The following is a 16,903-nucleotide window of genomic DNA, read 5'->3' as shown; positions in this document are numbered from 1 at the left end:
CGGTACAGAAGAATGCTTGTCGCGATGAATCAAACTGCCCATAGTTGGGCGAAAAATGAATACTCGCGGTGACAGACGTGCAGGACTCGAAATATGTTTCCGGTTGAAAAATTGTTCCTGAACCTCTTTCGTCCGGAATACAGATTACAAATTCTCGCGACAAAAAAAGAAGAGAAAACCTAACCTCAAATTCTTACAATAAATATGTATTTATATGTATATTATAGTCAGGAATAAATACAATATGTGACAAAAGTTTCCAAATTCAGATTGTAAGAATGATTTTTCATTTGATTCACGTATTGACGTTCTTTTTTTATATTTTAATCTTTGAAACTTCTTTCATTCGACTATAATTAATTATTAAACTCAGAGTCCAGGAATTTTTGTTACATATTGTAGGACAAATTTTTTTCCGAATCCTATTCAATCTTCTAAATTGAAAGTACAATGGAAACAAGGAGAGGAAAAGAAGGTCCTGAGAAGGACACAATTAAGACGATTCCATTACTTCAGAAATGAATTTACCAAGAGAAACTGTACGCTTTTTAGTTCGAGCATACTTGACACTGGAGCTCGACACATTTTTCATGTGCGCAAAAAACAAATGGTTAAATTTTATGAAACACAGGCTGGTGTCCAGAAGTTTGGGATAAAATATTGTGCTGGCCATCAACGGCACCTGGAGAACTGGCCATCCTGTCCTGTCCATCCTATATCGCCGGATTCGATGTCCAGGTAATCAGTGAAACCAATATGGCGACGCCCATTAACGGGATATTCGATCAAGCTTCACGCGATAATTTATTTGAAAGAAACTACGTGGTATTTGAACCTGATATTATGCACACGTTTTCGTCCATCCTTGGGAAATACTCGAAAATTTTCTTGTGGAAAAATACTTGCTATAAAAAAAGTAATACCTTAGAATATGCGAGGCATCGTTTTTTCGAAAAATTTCTCGATTCGACTTTTTCTAATCGGAAAAATAGCAAAATTAGTTTATTAATTCTTACAGCAGGTAATAGAGGGATGTTTGTAAAATATCCTTGCCAAATTTGAACCTAATCGACCGTGTACTTTTTGAGATATCAATACCTATATTTTCGAAAACACATTTTGCAAGAACAATCCTTCGTGGCCCGCTCTAACTTTGTCAATATTTCAAATTTTATACGAATTTTATAATTTTATACGAAAATATTGTTTGCACACACGCCGCAGACAGCATGTACTCTCAGAGTACCTACGTAAAATATTTTCAACTTACGTCACTGAAAATGAACGATGTTCAGTCACGTCGAACTCATCAAAACTCTAGCGAAATGGCCATAGTTAATGTGCATAGCTAAGATTAAAGCTTCAATTGCCCAGGCGAACGCGTCCAGGCAATGCATGTCAGATGGCCAGTGGTTCTGGAATAACGGCACGAAGGACAACTGGAGCAACTACACACAGTGTTACAGGGACCCTCTGGTCACCCTTCTCATGGAGCTGCCTGGTGGTCAACAGAACAACGACACCCTCATTAAGGTAAATGCTCCCAGTTATATACGACAAGGATCTCGCATAAAATGACAATCGATTCTACTTAATGGCTGGAGGGATATTCAGAAATATTCAGTAGGTCAGAAAAGTATTCGTACACCTTCTAATCCTTTCACTGCTGGCAACTCGAAAGTAAAGCTCTGGCTGTGTACGACTGAGTTATGGCATTAACAGTCATACAACACATTTCGTTAGCCAAATCATTTTTCGCTGAACACTTTGTATTTTATATTTGCAAAATAAGTAACGTGTAAATATAAGAAATGGATGTTGGCGTCGAGTCCTCCATAGAGGAGACGCGGCGACTTCTAAGGGTCGCGGATCTTCTGTTTACGGATCGGCGATAGAGAGTTCGACCGCCGATCTCAAAGGTACGCGCGTGTGGCCGACGACGCGAAGTCATGGTGCTGCATGGCACGTGTAAAGCGTTAAGGGTGTTCTCGAAGGTTCTGGCCACAGAGTGGGGAAAATGCGGCATCTTCTGGTAAGAGGACCGTGAGAGACGGCATGGCACTTATCTTCCAGAACCTTCAACGAATACGCATCTATACATCGTTCAAAATAAGAGTAACCTCGCTCTCGGATCGATTCTCGTCCGTTCTGCGCATAGACAGAGAGCGCAGCAGAGGGTAAGACGGAGACAAACGTAGGCGGTTAAGTGGGGGTTTGGAGCGTTCTAGTGGTTCTAGCCCTGCCTTAGGCACGCCCCATGCGCGAAGTGAGGTTACTCTTATTTTGAACGATGTATAAGTGGCAATCTTTATATTATATCTAACATGGAATAAGAATACGAAAAGCGCCGATAGTATCCAGCGTTCGATTATCACTGAGCTTCTATAGGCGCCGATAACAGTGAAAGGATTAAAACGGAATAACTTTTTTAAAATTGGACCAAATAACTTGAGCTCTTTTTTCAGAAATTAGAAGGATCAGTTCGATAGATGACGTGCAAACAAAATTTTGAAAAAATTGCAATTGGTCGGAAGCGCGACGAAAATAGCAAAGGTCGCTTTTTAGAACTTTTCTATCCGAGCCCGTAATGAAAATTTAAAAATATACGTTTTATAGATTTATGCCAGTTATATGCAGGCTGAAAATTTCATCGAAATCGGTTAACGTTGCTATTAGCTACAAACGGTTAAAAATTATGAAAATCGCAATTTTTCAGAACTTTCGGCCTAGAACTGTAATAAATCTAAAGATTCTTACATCTTTCGATCTGTGCAGTTTCTGCATCAACCGATTCCGATCAAATTTTCAGCATGTCAATAACTGGCGTAAATCTACATATAAAACGTATTTTTCAAATTTTCATTACGGGCACAGGAAACTTCTTCAAAAAAACTCAAGTCGTTTGGTCCAATATTAAAAATGTCATTCTGTTTTAAAGGGTGAGCGAATACCTTTTTCACCCGCTGTAGGTCAGTTAGGTGCATCCTTTAACCGGATTTATGGAATCACATTGACAGGACAGGCTGCATGCCTGTCAGGGGTACATTGTCGACAGTGTTAACTTTAAATATAAAATTTGCAATAGCAATATTAAAAATTGTTAAGCGCAAGGTTCAGGTGCAGGGAAAAGTAACAAGACGCAGTTGTACGGTGATAACACTAACGCAAACATTTATTGCAACGAAGGGTCCATTACACGAAATATAAAACGTGCAACGCACGACTCTCTCTTCGAGAACAATTGAAGTCAACCGAGGCTTTCCACGAGACGCCGCAGACCATCACGGCACCCGCGCGTCGGTAACCTAGAAAACTTCCTCTAGTCCAACAAAAATTACATTGAACAAAATATTTTTATCACAGTCAAACGATGTCTCTTTCTACTAGAAAAAGAAATATTACCATATCTTTACTAGTTTAGCCAAAAAAAAAAAGAAAAGTGATTAAATAAAACAACTTCCCTTTTCTTCCTTATAACTCTTTAGTGAATCATTTTCGAACATGGACCGATAGGAACTTTTCTCCTCTACTTCACCTCCTTAATAATTTCGACATATTCATACACCCTCTATTTATAAGAGAACTTACGGCAGGACTAGTTGAACATTATTTTCGCCATTTTTTATCACTTTTTCGTTCTAATCAAAGTTTAAAGGGCTACTCCGACTCGTGGGAAAGAAACATTCAGTAGAGCAGTACACAGGAGTGATCAATAACCCTTCAAGGGAACCGGAAATCGATAGGAATTACAGAATTGACGTCAAACGTTATTTCAGAAGACGAAGGACAGGGATTAGACGTTCGTTGAAGACGCCCCATTGTGTTCCCATTCTTCCTTGAATCGTCTTCCTCTTCTTTTGACCCCAAACAGATAAAAATTTTACGCAGTAACGAGGGTCTCTTCACGCGAGAGGATTAAACGTTGGATCTAGGATAGTTAGCCGGTCTTTAATAAGGGTTTATGGATGAAATTATCCTCCAGCCTTATAATATCGTCCATTAGCCTCGTGGAAGCTGGTAAATGGCCTAATTATCGCAAATCCTATTTGCAGAAATTCGTTCCCATAGTGAAAACCATCTCGAAAGTGGGATACACGGTATCTTTCTTCACTCTGGTCGTCGCTTTCTTTATTCTGGCCGTTGTCAAGTAAGTATCAACCTGAAACGATTAATTTTTTCCATTTCTAAGCCATAATTTGACGCAACAATTCGAAAATTCCTAATATCGATTTTTCGATGAGAAAATCAACGTTGACTTTCTTTATTTTAACTGCGCTCGACTTGTATACACGTCAATCCAAAACTTTATTTCGATTTCGGTTGACGTGTGTACTCGTCGTGTAAAATAAAAAATTACCATTTACTGTAAAATCTCAAAATTTCAATAAGAAGTAATAAAAATGTTATTTGGTGATATGTTTCCTTTATAGTACCGATGAAACTGCTATGTATTTTATAAAAAAAAAAAAGTACGGGGACATTTCCCGTACAATGTATTACTTTTTACAAGCTCAGTTGATTATTTTCCCCAATGCGTCTTGAAATCAACTGAATTTCATAAAATTATTCTTTTCCTTTAATTTTTCTTGTTTACGAATTTTATTATTTTTTGACAATTTCTAAATTCTTAATAACAATAACCGTTTCAACAATGAATCGTCAATTTTTTATCGAATGAAAATGTAATCCTTCCTCGTTTTGCTTTACTTTTTTCGTAAAATTTGTAACTGGAGCATTTGCCCTGCGTTCGACGTGTATACTCGTCATTGCTTGACTTTAATTGCGCATCCCGTGACGGATTTTTCAAACTAAATTCCACAGTTAAAAGGTTAAGGGTGTTCGCTTATTTCAGGCTGAAAAATAAAAACCTTTTCAGAATTTGATAGGAACAATTTGAATTATCAACTTTATAGGCGTTCAATGTAGGGTTACGTGTTTAATTCACAGTTGCTCGGAAATTTCGATCAATCCGCCTCAAATTTTGCACACACCTTCTACATACGACCTTGCATTACTCCTACGAAATTTATACAAATATCTACGCTAGATTTTTAATAATTAATATATTTCTAAAGAAATCGACATTTTGCCTATTTCACAGCACACCTTCTGTACCACCGGTTATATTTTAACAAAAAAATTCCCGAATCTTCCTCGCACACGTTCAATCACACGTGCAAAATTTCAAACGAATATACCTAGCAGTTTCTTCGCGAAAAAAAAAGTAACCACAAACGTAAGCAACATTTTGTCTGATTTCGAGCGAACACCCTCCAACCACCCCCATAAACCCCCTTAAGCAATTTATACTGATGTCTAATCGCTGTAATCCCGGATCACTACTCCAAGTTTGTCCCGAATTGGACGTAGGAAACTGCGGTGTCCACGGAACATGCTACACATGCACCTGTTCGCCTCGTTCATGCTGCGCGCGTTCATGGCGTTGATGAAGGATATCCTATTCGTCTCCGGGATCGCTCTAGCCTCGGATATGATGATCAAAAACGGGAAGACGTACTGGCTGGTCGACGAGAAGGAGAGCAGCTGGCTGTGCAAGGTGTTTACCAGCTTCTGGCAGTACTTCATCCTCGCCAACTACTTCTGGATACTGATGGAGGGCCTCTACTTGCATAATCTCGTGTTCCTGGCGCTCTTCACCGATGTGAACTCGAGTATAGCTGCCTACGTGTGCCTTGGATGGGGTGAGTCACTGTTAGAAACAAATCTCTGGCCAACGTGCCAGTTCCTTGTCTCTAAAATGCATCTCAAGTGGACCTACAGTCCGTTCAATTTAAGAGTAACCTCGCTTCGCGCATGGGGCGTGCCTAAGGCAGGGCTAGAACCACTAGAACGTCCAAACCCCCACTTAACCGCTTACGGTTTTCTCCGTCTACTGTTCCAGGCGTGACGCTTTCATATACACGGTGATATAATTAATTCTCTATTTACTCTTTTTCTCTTTTTGTGCCTAATGAAATTAGGTACTTTGTAATACGTCACCGGGTAGATTCTCTCCACTCTATGCACTGTTTACATTGTCGTGGCTCTTGGGCCTAGCCGAAATAGCGCTAGTCACATTGGTAGGTAGTAGTGGGAACTGCGCAGAACGGGCGAAAATCGGTCCGAGACCGAGGTTACTCTTAAATTGAACGGACTTTAGGTTACTGGTAGACACGTTACACCTGAGTTAGCTATTGACACGTTGTGTTACCGGTGAAAACAGCAGCAGAGAATTCATTCTTTCCACGATTTATGTCTGGTGTAACAGTGATAGAGAGGACAATACCGCTCTTTTGGTAGATTTACACGTTCTCTTGAGAATTTCTGCGACTCCTTTAGAGAGACTTTTCTAGGAAAAAGCAGTGAAGTCTTTTGTGGGAATTGTGTTCTCAGGTCTGCCAGCTATTTTCGTTACCTGCTGGATCGTGGCCAGAATCACGCTTGAGAACACGTACTGCTGGACCACTCATGAGAATCCCTACCTGTTCCTCATCATTCGTGTGCCTACTATGCTGTCCATTTTGGTAAGACAACGGTATCGATAATTCTACACAGAGTGTACAAGCATTTTTCTTTCATTCGATCACCTAGATAGAGGCTCTACCCAAATATTCGATTATCTCATCTTTCTGCTTTAATTATATCTCTTGAATTAACCGTTTGAGCCAAAAAGTGTAAATTTTATTCCATCTCCCATAATCTGTCTATCTTTTCATAAAAAATTAAACAAAAATCCTGCACGTAATCAATTTTGCCTTTGCCTCGTGTCATTTTCAAACAGTCGTGTTCAGCGAAAATGTCGAAAAGAAAATTGTTAGAATTCTTCGACATCGAGTGAAAGAAGCGCGTTCGCGCAGTTTCGCATTTTTCGATCAGATCTCTGCACTATCCCGTGGCACTCAAAAACGGTTAACGAAAATTTCAAGCAGTTCCTTCTCGTAGCTAATTAACCCACGTGAATTTCTCGTCGTTGTAACGAGAACCCTTTGTGCCCCGAATTCCACAGATCAACTTCGTGCTGTTCGTCAATATCGTGAGGGTGTTGCTGTTAAAACTGAAGTCTACGGTTTCCGAGGAGACACAAAGATACAAGTAAGTTTCTCACCCTAATCTCCGATAACCCTATAGGTGGCTAGATTGTTTACCTAACCCAGTTCTCAAAGAGCTGTTCGAAACTACACTCCTTCTCCAGTTAGGGAAGTTAAATCACTACGATTCCCTTTGAGCTGAAGGGTCGATTTACAAGCGTGAAAAGCTTCCGTCGTTTTGCAGGAGATGGGCGAAAAGCACTCTGGTCCTGGTGCCATTGTTTGGCGTTCACTATACCGTGTTCCTGGGCATGTCCTACAGCATTGGCGTGAATGAGACTGTCGAGATCGTGTGGCTCTTCTGCGACCAACTCTTCGCCTCCTTTCAGGTACGATCCTCGACTTAGACTTTCTTTTTATTCCTTGTTCTTCAGTACAAGCATTCGTGACGTAGTGTTTCCCTCTTTCATTTGTGGATTGAGTGGTGAGATTTGGAAGAGAGGAGATTTTGAGTTGAAAGCGCGGAAAGAAAGATCGTGTGGGGGAAATTCCGTGTGGAAACAGCGCGGTTTATAGTAAACGTTTAGTTTTTCCTTTTATTTCTTTACTCTTGTTAGTACATTATTCCGAACCTCGATCATAAGTCCAAATGAAAATCCCACACGTTCGATTGCAGCTGTCAATTTTCTTAGTTCTTCAGATACTTTCGTTGCTACAGAATCTCTGTTAAGTCATTAGGATTAGTACGTTTCTTTCGCAGCGGTCATAAGCTTGGGAGGCCATCGAGCATTTTACTCTCACTTTGAATTTCGATGTTTTTTCTATGGCCGTTGAATATTTTTACATACATTTACTTTAATACATTTACATGTATTCCGGTTCGGCCTGGCTGGTCACCGAAGCCGTCTCCGCGCTCGGCGATTCCCTGGGCCAACAAACGCGGAAATAAACATTCGGCTACGATAACGACATAACAACACTAACCGGGTCCTTAGCCTCTGCCCGTATTAGGTGTAGCCGGTCGCCGAAGCCGTCTCCGCGCTCGGCGATTCCCTGGGCCAACAAACGCGGAAATAAACATTCGGCTGCGATAACTACATAACAACACTAACCGGGTCCTTAGCCTCTGCCCGTATTAGGTGCACCCGTACCAGAGCACTTGAGAGTGACCGTTGACAAGGGGGCGTCACCTTAGTAAGTTTTCGGTACCTAATGATTGCCAATCGCGTTAGATTCAATCACCTCCCTTGTGGAGTTCGAAAATGTAGTTGACCAACCCGCGTGTCTCACCCCCGCTGAAGGCTCGTATCCGAGGTGTGTTGGAAAGTGTCCGAGCCCTCGATACATAGAATTCATCTGACCACGCTACGAGTAGTTCTTCAGAGATTAGTCAATATTGTAAGGGGTTTTTAGTTTAAACAATACTTCGTCCGGATAATTTCAAAAACTATATGTATTCTCCTACAATCCTTACAATTCTCACGATTCTCACAGTTCCCTCTGCAGTGCTCTTAACGCGTCCTTATATACGGGCCTTGACGCCCCTCTCTTGCCTTCGGGAAACCCTGGCGCAAGTTGGGGGTTTCTACCCGGCAAGGACCGCGTCGCGCGAGCACGTGGCTGGGTCCTTACCTGACCCAGGCCTTAGCGCGTGCGGGAGTTGGGCGTTGGGACCGGGTTTCTCCGCAGACCGAGAGGTCATAAACCAGCCTGAGTCTCTACCTTCACTCAACCATACTCTTACAATATTAATAGTTATTTGTCCTCCTAAAACGGAGGTGGTCCTTCGAGAAACGAACTTGGTAAATTTAGTCGGCACACTTTGTTTTGACAGGTATTTGTAACTACCACGAGCAAGGTCTAACAACCTGTATTCTTTCTTGAATTTCAGATTTCCAAGTTTCCTTCGTTCTTTCTAATTTGAACCTTTTTCCAGAAATTTTCTTCACATTTCACTCTTGTTGCATCAATCCTCCACGTTCTCTGCCCAAATTTTACAAAATAACCTAGACCTCGTCCCGATCTGAACTTTTTCTTTTTCTCTCCTCTTCCAGGGCTTCTTCGTAGCTGTCCTGTACTGCTTCCTGAACGGCGAGGTGAGAACCGAGGTGTCCAGGGCCATCAGGAGCCAAAAATTGCCGCGACTTCGAAGCAGATGGGGCAACAAGCCAGCCGCACACTCCGGCAGCACTTGCAGTTGCAACGCGTCGAAACTTGGCAGACGTCCGAGGCGTTCACGCTGGTGGAAAGAGCCCTGGCTCTGTTTCCTTCACGATAGGACAGCCAGACGCTCCACTCACTCGATGGCGAGTACACAAGGTGTCCTCTCTAACCTATGAAATCCTCTGCACGTCTTCATGCCGTCTCTGGCCTGTTCGCTTTCGTGTCACACGCCTCACCTCGTCTCTCTGCCAGTTTACATGCCTGTTCCGTGTCTGTGTACCAAGCTTTGAAGGGGGAATTTTTGGTGTGCCACAATGAGAATTTAGGGTCAGTACGGACTTTCCTTTGTACGGATCGAATTTTTCTACCCAAAATTTTGATTTCTCTCACCTCTCGAACGTAACCTCAACTTCAAGGACCACCATTTTCATCACCCCGAAACTTTAGAGTCGACGTCTGAAAAGAAGAAATGAATTTTAATAAGTTTCAAATACTCGCGAAGATCGTTTACTTTGTCAACGAAGAAACGAAAATCTTCCGCATCTTCAGTCTCGGTAATTAACCTCGCCAGGACTCGAGCAATATTAACGTTCAACTTTCTTCAACGGTTATTAATTTTCCTGCGTTTCGAACTTCCAGCAGAGTCCTCTTCCTCCACCCTCCCCACACCAGGAGGAGTGTCTTCCATTTATTAGCCTCCGTTTCTTACGTTCGCACTAGTCGGTACGATCATCAGGGAGCATCTGGTACGAATTGCCTCTCTCGCTATCAAGCCATTAATATTTTTCAAGCAAGAAAAGTAAATTGAGATCTCCTATAAAGAGGATCGTATGTCTCTTCCAGTGGCAGACGTCCACATACCGTGATCTAGCCTCTTCGATCTAACATATGAAATTACTTCTTTATCGAGGCAGATATATTTTTCGCGGATCTGAATACCAATCACATGTACACCGCCGCTCAAAAGTACTAGGACACTTGTCATTTTCTGTGAACCTTTCCTATCCCGCGTAAATTATAAATAGTAAATCGCATTCTTTTACAAATTCCATTGGGTATATATACAGGGTGTCCCAGGTTTTAATGGCCAAACGTTGTCAGTATATTCTATGGTTCGAAATAAAAAAAAAATGTTACACAAACGTAGGTCTTTTAGAGCTTGGTTAAAAAGTTATGGCAATAATACGAAACGAAGGGAACAATAGCAGACTCGCGGTTATCGCGATGTAATACAGAAGCAGATCAGCAATATTTACGTTTACTCTGTTTATGCAAGAAGCAGCTAATACTCCATCTGAAAAATGTCCACCGTTTATGGCAATGCAAGATTGACATCAGAAAACATCAGAAGATATCAGATTACTCTGCAAATTTCGTTATTATTTTGCTTCATATCAGTAAATGCATCGTTGATTTTTTGTATCGATTCATTACGCGATCTTGTAAATATCGCGCAAATATTGATCATCTATTTCTGTATTACGTCGCAGTAACCGTGAGTCTGATATTGTTCCCTTCATTCCGTATTACCGCCATAACTTTTTAACGAAGCTCTAAAACACCTATGTTTGTATAACTTTTTTTTTTTATTTCGACACAGAATATACTGACAACGTTTGGCCATTGAAACCTGGGACACCCTGTATTTAGCGTATTCTAGTTGTACTGTTGGCTCCCACAATGTTCACGAAGCCTGATTATATAGCAAATAACTCTTTATTTGCAACACAGTTTGTTATGTAACAGTAATGCAATGTAACTGAGTTCTTAAATGTTAAATGTGTGCGAGTCGAATGTCCTGAGGTTCAAAATTCGTGTAATCGTTCGTACCAGAGTTCAGATTCTATGTTTCACTAATGTGTTCTTACAACAATGCCCTTTTTGTCTATCACCCCAGTCCCTTTATACGGTTTCTGTCCCTTGACGGGGGTGAGATTTGGGTGGGGGGCCAAAACTCCCAATCAAGTTAGGGCCTCGGTCGACGCCCGACACCAACCGCTCACCCTTAGGGAAGGGGTCTTCTGGATGAGGTACGCGTCACCTGGGCTTATGGGAGAAACCCAGGGTAACGGTCCCGCTCGCTCGCATGTGCCTCAGCTCGCGCGGGTTTATGATACGTCAATTGCTATTGAGGTGCACGAAGAAACTCCAAATTCTCTGCTTTTATGAGAGGTTTGGAGCCCTTCTGGCAATAAGGAATAACTAGCAAACGCGTATTCAAACCTTAATCTCGAAAATAGCAGAGTCGCGTCCGTATCGTAAACCTGGTCTAAACTTAAGTATCCTTAACATGTACGATTGCGAATCATTTAATTATTTAAGCCCTTCGCTGTGTCCTTCGTGAAAAAACGTGTCCTAAGTCAGAAAAGAACTTGTGGGAAATCTTAGAGATAGCGTGGAGGAACGTTACATCCGACACAGTAGAGAAATTAATAGCCAGGATGCCCAGAATCGTGAATGTTGTAATAAAGACAAGAGGCGGATATATACACGAAAAGAAGATATACCTAACTATTATTTAAGGTCTTTGGTAAGATATTTAACGAATTACTTACCGTATTATATACTCCAGTGTGATACGAAACAAACCATGTATCGTTTAGTGTTATTCATTACACTAAATAAGGTTTCATAAGATTTTTCAGACATTTGTTAGAATTAAGGAAGTGTCCTAATACTTTTCAGCGGCAGTGTACGTAAAGTTTTCTACAGATATTTTCGCAATATTTTTGTCAAAAATTTCCCGGTGAAATATCGCGTACTTGTTGCGTCCAAGTTTACATATACAGGGTGTTCCAATTTTTATTTTCAAAACGCGACGCACACGCGTAAGTACGTAGTGTGTCTCGAAGGAAACAGATTTTCGAAACTCCACTTAACCGTGTAATAATTGATCAAATGAAATTCCAAGTGTAACAATCTCTCTATATTTACCCTCGAAATTGGGCAAAGGGCTATGGAGGATTAAGGGTGGAATTTTTCAGATATTGGTACGCGAGGAGGTAGTCTAGCGAGCAGCAGGGGCTATTTGGAGATCACTGGGAACGGGCAGAGCGCGCATCCGGGCAGCCAGAGTCAACAAGCGAATCACGCGTCGCCTCTCTACTGCAAATACACGGACCAATCGTTACTCTCCTTCTGCTCGAACGTGAGTGTAACCAATGTACCACCTGATACCGTGTCACATCCTCTCCTTTTCACACCGAGCAATTTCGATAAACGAACGTCTCGAGAATCTTTCGTCCTCGACACTGGACAACGAACGCGCACAGATACCGAACGTATCGTTCCGATTGAAAAATGGAAGAGAAATTCATTTCTGCTCCAGGTCTCAGAAGTGACAGCGTGCACAGGATCGAACGTCGACAGGGTGAGGGAACAGCATCGTTGGAGCGACTCGGAATGCTGCCACTTAGCGTACGAGCTGCACAACTTACACAACGTTCCCCCATGAATCGCCGCCAACTCCAACGCGACTTTTCCAACGGACACAACCTACGGTCCCTGGTTACTTAACTACCGAGAAACTCACGGGATGGAAGTTCCGTGGATTCGGCAAAAATTCATCGAACTCTACCGTAGATTGTAACGCGACAGCACTGCTCGAAAATCTCTGGGATACCTCTTACAGCATTCTTTCGTTCAAGATAAATCCAGCGTGTGACTTTCCTTAGCGAAATCGGACACATTCCGATTGGAAATTTCTCGCCAGCGGATGACTCACAAGGACAGAGTACATAATTTGTCACCGTGACGATACCCGGTGCAGTCGTTAAATTATTTTAACGAGCGCGTTAACCTTCTCTCGTTTTATTAGCGCGCCGCGTGAACCGCGTAAACAATGATAAATAAATCCGTGGAGTTTCGAGCAGCCATTTTCTTTTTCTCACTCTTAATTGCGATCGCAATCGCCAGCCGGAAAGCTCTAAGGACACAGGTTTATTTTTTTACACTCGCTCTCGCGTCCGCAACGACCGGCAACCAACACACTTGCACCGGGGGGAGACCCGTTAATCCGGATTGCGTATGTCACTCGAAAAATCCGGATTAAGCGGGGAGGGTTCCGGTGCTGTCGATATTTTCTTACAAGCGTGTTCCTTCGTGTTTACCAAGCGGAACTCGATAATCCGGATCGTACCTCAGCTCGCGTATACCCGCCTAACGCGAAGTCCGGATTAACAGTATCCGCTGTCTCGCGTTATTTTCCTATCTCCCGCGGAACCCGATAATCCGGACTTGCGAGTAAATCGGACACTGTTATACGCGTACAAAAGTAACGGAGACCTGATCGATAGGAATTTGTTCGTATTCTCTTGGTGTAACGGCCGTGACTCTGTTAATCCGGACCGTGTTCTCTCAATTAGTCCGGATTAACAGGGTCTCGTTTATCTCTTTGCAAGAATTATTACTCGTGACGTGTGTGTACCAATGTTTCTACTGTAAACTCAAAGCAAATGGATGTTTCTATACATATTATGCGTGTGTATGTGTGTGTGTGTGTGTATGCTTGAATGGACGAATGTTTATTGCAAGGAGTGCAGAAAATTTTCCACGTGCAATCTTATCGATATCATCATTATCTGTTATCACCGGTGTCACACACTCGATCAATCGACAGGAGAGATCGTATTAAGTGTAATTAAAGAAATCGAGGTGTACCTCGTCGATTTGAAAGAGAGAGAAAGAGAGTGTGCGCGGTGGTCACGTGGAATTTTTTCGCGGCCCACAGACAAAACGACTTCGTCGTCAATTAACTGTTGTGAATAACTGTCCTCTGTTCTGGATTAGTTTTTTCTTTCTTTTTTTTTTTCGTCAAAGAGAGAACATATCATCGTTACAGAGGTGAAGTTTTTCATTTGAATTTCGACAAATTGTCCCGATTCTATTCCCGTTTAATTAACATATTAATGGATGTAATTACGTGTTAATCGATGTACGAACGTGATTGACTTACTAGATAAGATTTTGTATAATAATTCACAGCTGCCCCAGAGTTTCCATTTTCTCGCAGGAAAGTGGAATTTCTGCTCAAAGGAGACACCTGATTGAAGGAACACTTCAGCACACTTAAGGGCTAATTTTACCTCATGAGCTCTCTACGCCAGAGGCCAAGCCAGGCTCACGTGTATTTGATGTGAAACTCCGTGATTCTAACTGGAAATAAAAAAGGAGGAACAAGCGTGGAATTTTCTTTTGGTATCCTGACACAAAAACCAGCCGCTCTTTTTTCTCCTGTCTCACATTCAAAGATCGTGTTAAAATTCAACGGATCGTTTTATTCGAAAAATCGAACAAACTATAGAAGTTTGTACTAGCTACATCCTCGTTACTGTTATTTACAACTCCACGTCCCTCCGAACCGATAATCCTGACTGTCTAATTATTGCCCGTATTTATTCTGAGATACTCCGTGTGTAGAAACCTCCGTTAGTTGCGTCAATTTCTTTCCCAACAGACCTGGTATTTCGCTGAAAACGAAAGAACAAAAAAGAAAAGTAATATATGTAGTATCGGGGCCTCCGTAGCCAAAAAATATAGGAAGCCGATGGGGGACAGTATAGAGGGAGTGGTTGGCGTAGCGCGCAAAGCCTCGGCTTGCTACGCCGAAGATCCCGGGTTCGATTCCCGTTTTGGGTCCCTCAATATTTTTCCGTCGTCAGTTCCTACAAATGGGGGGGTTCGTCCGGGATGGAAGCATCTATGGCTACACGGAACCCCAGGCGCTCTGAGATGAAAACATGTGAGAGGGGGGAGGGTGCACGTCTCCTAAAAGAGTTGAGAAAAACAGAGTTTCGGCTGAGAGTGCCACTGTGCGGGGAGTGTACCCGAAACTGTTGAGTTTGTCGAGGTGGTGTTTGAACTCTTAGAACATTTGAAGGCGAATGTCAGTTCAGGCTGACCGAGTGTAGTTATATCGAGGGGCTTTAGGGCCTCCATACCCAAGAAATATAGGAAGCCGATGGGAGACAATACAGAGGGAGTGGTTGGCGTAGCGCGCAAAGCCTCGGCTTGCTACGCCGAAGGTCCCGGGTTCGATTCCCGTTTTGGGTCCCTCAATATTTTTCCGTCGTCGGTTCCTACAAATGGGGGGGTTCGTCCGGGATGGAAGCATCTATGGCTACACGGAACCCCAGGCGCTCTGAGATGAAAACATGTGAGAGGGGGGAGGGTGCACGTCTCCTAAAAGAGTTGAGAAAAACAGAGTTTCGGCTGAGAGTGCCACTGTGCGGGGAGTGTACCCGAAACTGTTGAGTTTGTCGAGGTGGTGTTTGAACTCTTAGAACATTTGAAGGCGAATGTCAGTTCAGGCTGACCGAGTGTAGTTATATCGAGGGGCTTTAGGGCCTCCATACCCAAGAAATATAGGAAGCCGATGGGAGACAATACAGAGGGAGTGGTTGGCGTAGCGCGCAAAGCCTCGGCTTGCTAAGCCGAAGGTCCCGGGTTCGATTCCCCCGTTGGGTCCGTCAATATTTTTCCGTTATCAATTCCTACATATACGTACAAAATTCTGTCTTTTGTGCAAAAAAGAAAAAAGTGCAAAAGCTGTCCCAGAATTGGAACTTTTGTGGCGTAATGAATGGATTTGAGGGATGAGGATGAATATCTGTACCGCTGCGTTCTGCAGGATATTCGTGAAAAATCCGCTTACCAGTTGGTGACATTCTCCGCGTCGTCGCAGGTATTTATGTCCTCGTTGAATGCCTTTCCCTTGCCACAATTCTGCAACCGCGGACGACCGTTTACGCAGATGTAGTACCGCTGACAGTCGAGATGGCTGCGATAGAGATGGATTCCATCCCTGAGATTCGGATTCTTCAGCTCGTCTGGACACCGGAAACCCAGGAAGGCTGCCAACGTTCATTGGAAGTGATAGATTAGAAATTTCGGGGCAAAATAATTGTTTGGAATTTTTTGGAATTATTTGCTTTAAGCAAAGTTGGCATGAAATTGAAGAATAACTTTTTTGGAATTTTTTACCTTTTTTTGGGCGATGTTTATGAGAATTTTATGTGTACGGAATACAACAAAAAAATTGCAACGTTGATTAGAAATGATTAATTAGAAATTTGAAGCAAAAATTATTGTTTCGATTATTTGAGAATTTTTTTATTTAAGCTAGAGTTCGCGTAATGATCAGGGGAATTCTAGAAATTACATTATTATTATAAAGGTGGTTCGAAAAAACTTCTCTTTGACTTTCTGGGAATTTATAGAATCTTCTCCTCTTTGACGATATTTATCCAGTGGAATAGAAAAATTTCAACGTTGATTGAAAGTGATTAACAGCCTGAATGAATTTTAATCTTTTTTCATTCCACGTAGAAATTTCATAAAAGGTTTCTTTGGAATTTGAAAGTAGCTAACAAAAATAACATCGAAACTGTAGCAGTAACCACAAAATTTAAAGTTTCTTTTATTAAAAAAAAAAAATGTGTCTAATTATCAAGTTTACCATTTGTACACAAAATAGTGGTTTTTTAAAGTCTCCTACCTTCGGCATCACAATCCGGCACCTGATCAGGCCAGTCACAGCGGTAGGTGGCAGCATTGAAGGCCAAACCTTCGGGACAATCGAAGATATGTCCCCTACCATCGGCGCAGTTCATGAATTGACCGCAGTTCTGATGGTCCCCGACCTTGAAGTAGCCATATTGGTGAGGACAGATTTCAGTTGACTGTGCAGGCTCTAGAAATTGGCAGAGAAAAAT

The 16,903-nt window shown here is 42.2% G+C and overlaps 2 protein-coding genes across 2 annotated transcripts in view; one reads left to right on the top strand and one right to left on the bottom strand.

The window, feature by feature from the left end:
- The window catches only part of LOC108573290 (parathyroid hormone/parathyroid hormone-related peptide receptor-like), a 43,303-nt gene extending 30,489 nt beyond the window's left edge, over nt 1–12,814 (top strand). The window contains exons 4-13 of the mRNA XM_017935690.1: nt 632–738; nt 1,375–1,533; nt 4,053–4,147; nt 5,371–5,702; nt 6,394–6,524; nt 7,007–7,092; nt 7,273–7,417; nt 9,083–9,347; nt 12,176–12,339; nt 12,520–12,814. Coding sequence (XP_017791179.1) covers nt 632–738; nt 1,375–1,533; nt 4,053–4,147; nt 5,371–5,702; nt 6,394–6,524; nt 7,007–7,092; nt 7,273–7,417; nt 9,083–9,347; nt 12,176–12,339; nt 12,520–12,645 — 1,610 coding nt within the window. The 3' untranslated portion in view covers nt 12,646–12,814. The remainder of the gene's footprint in view (nt 1–631; nt 739–1,374; nt 1,534–4,052; nt 4,148–5,370; nt 5,703–6,393; nt 6,525–7,006; nt 7,093–7,272; nt 7,418–9,082; nt 9,348–12,175; nt 12,340–12,519) is intronic.
- Nucleotides 12,815–14,436: 1,622 nt separating this feature from the next.
- Nucleotides 14,437–16,903, bottom strand: part of LOC108573295 (chondroitin proteoglycan 2-like) — a 13,700-nt gene continuing 11,233 nt past the window's right edge. Inside the window, exons 3-5 of the mRNA XM_017935695.1 lie at nt 16,687–16,881; nt 15,844–16,042; nt 14,437–14,659 (exon numbers count right to left, since the gene is read on the bottom strand). Of these exons, the coding sequence (XP_017791184.1) occupies nt 14,572–14,659; nt 15,844–16,042; nt 16,687–16,881 (482 nt within the window). The 3' untranslated portion in view covers nt 14,437–14,571. The remainder of the gene's footprint in view (nt 14,660–15,843; nt 16,043–16,686; nt 16,882–16,903) is intronic.

Source organism: Habropoda laboriosa, unplaced genomic scaffold (assembly GCF_001263275.1).
Source record: "Habropoda laboriosa isolate 0110345459 unplaced genomic scaffold, ASM126327v1 scaffold134, whole genome shotgun sequence".
In the NCBI taxonomy this organism is placed as follows: Eukaryota; Metazoa; Arthropoda; class Insecta; order Hymenoptera; family Apidae; genus Habropoda; species Habropoda laboriosa.
The sequence above is the reverse complement of the archived record's forward strand: the minus strand, read 5'-3'. Positions and strand labels throughout refer to the sequence as shown.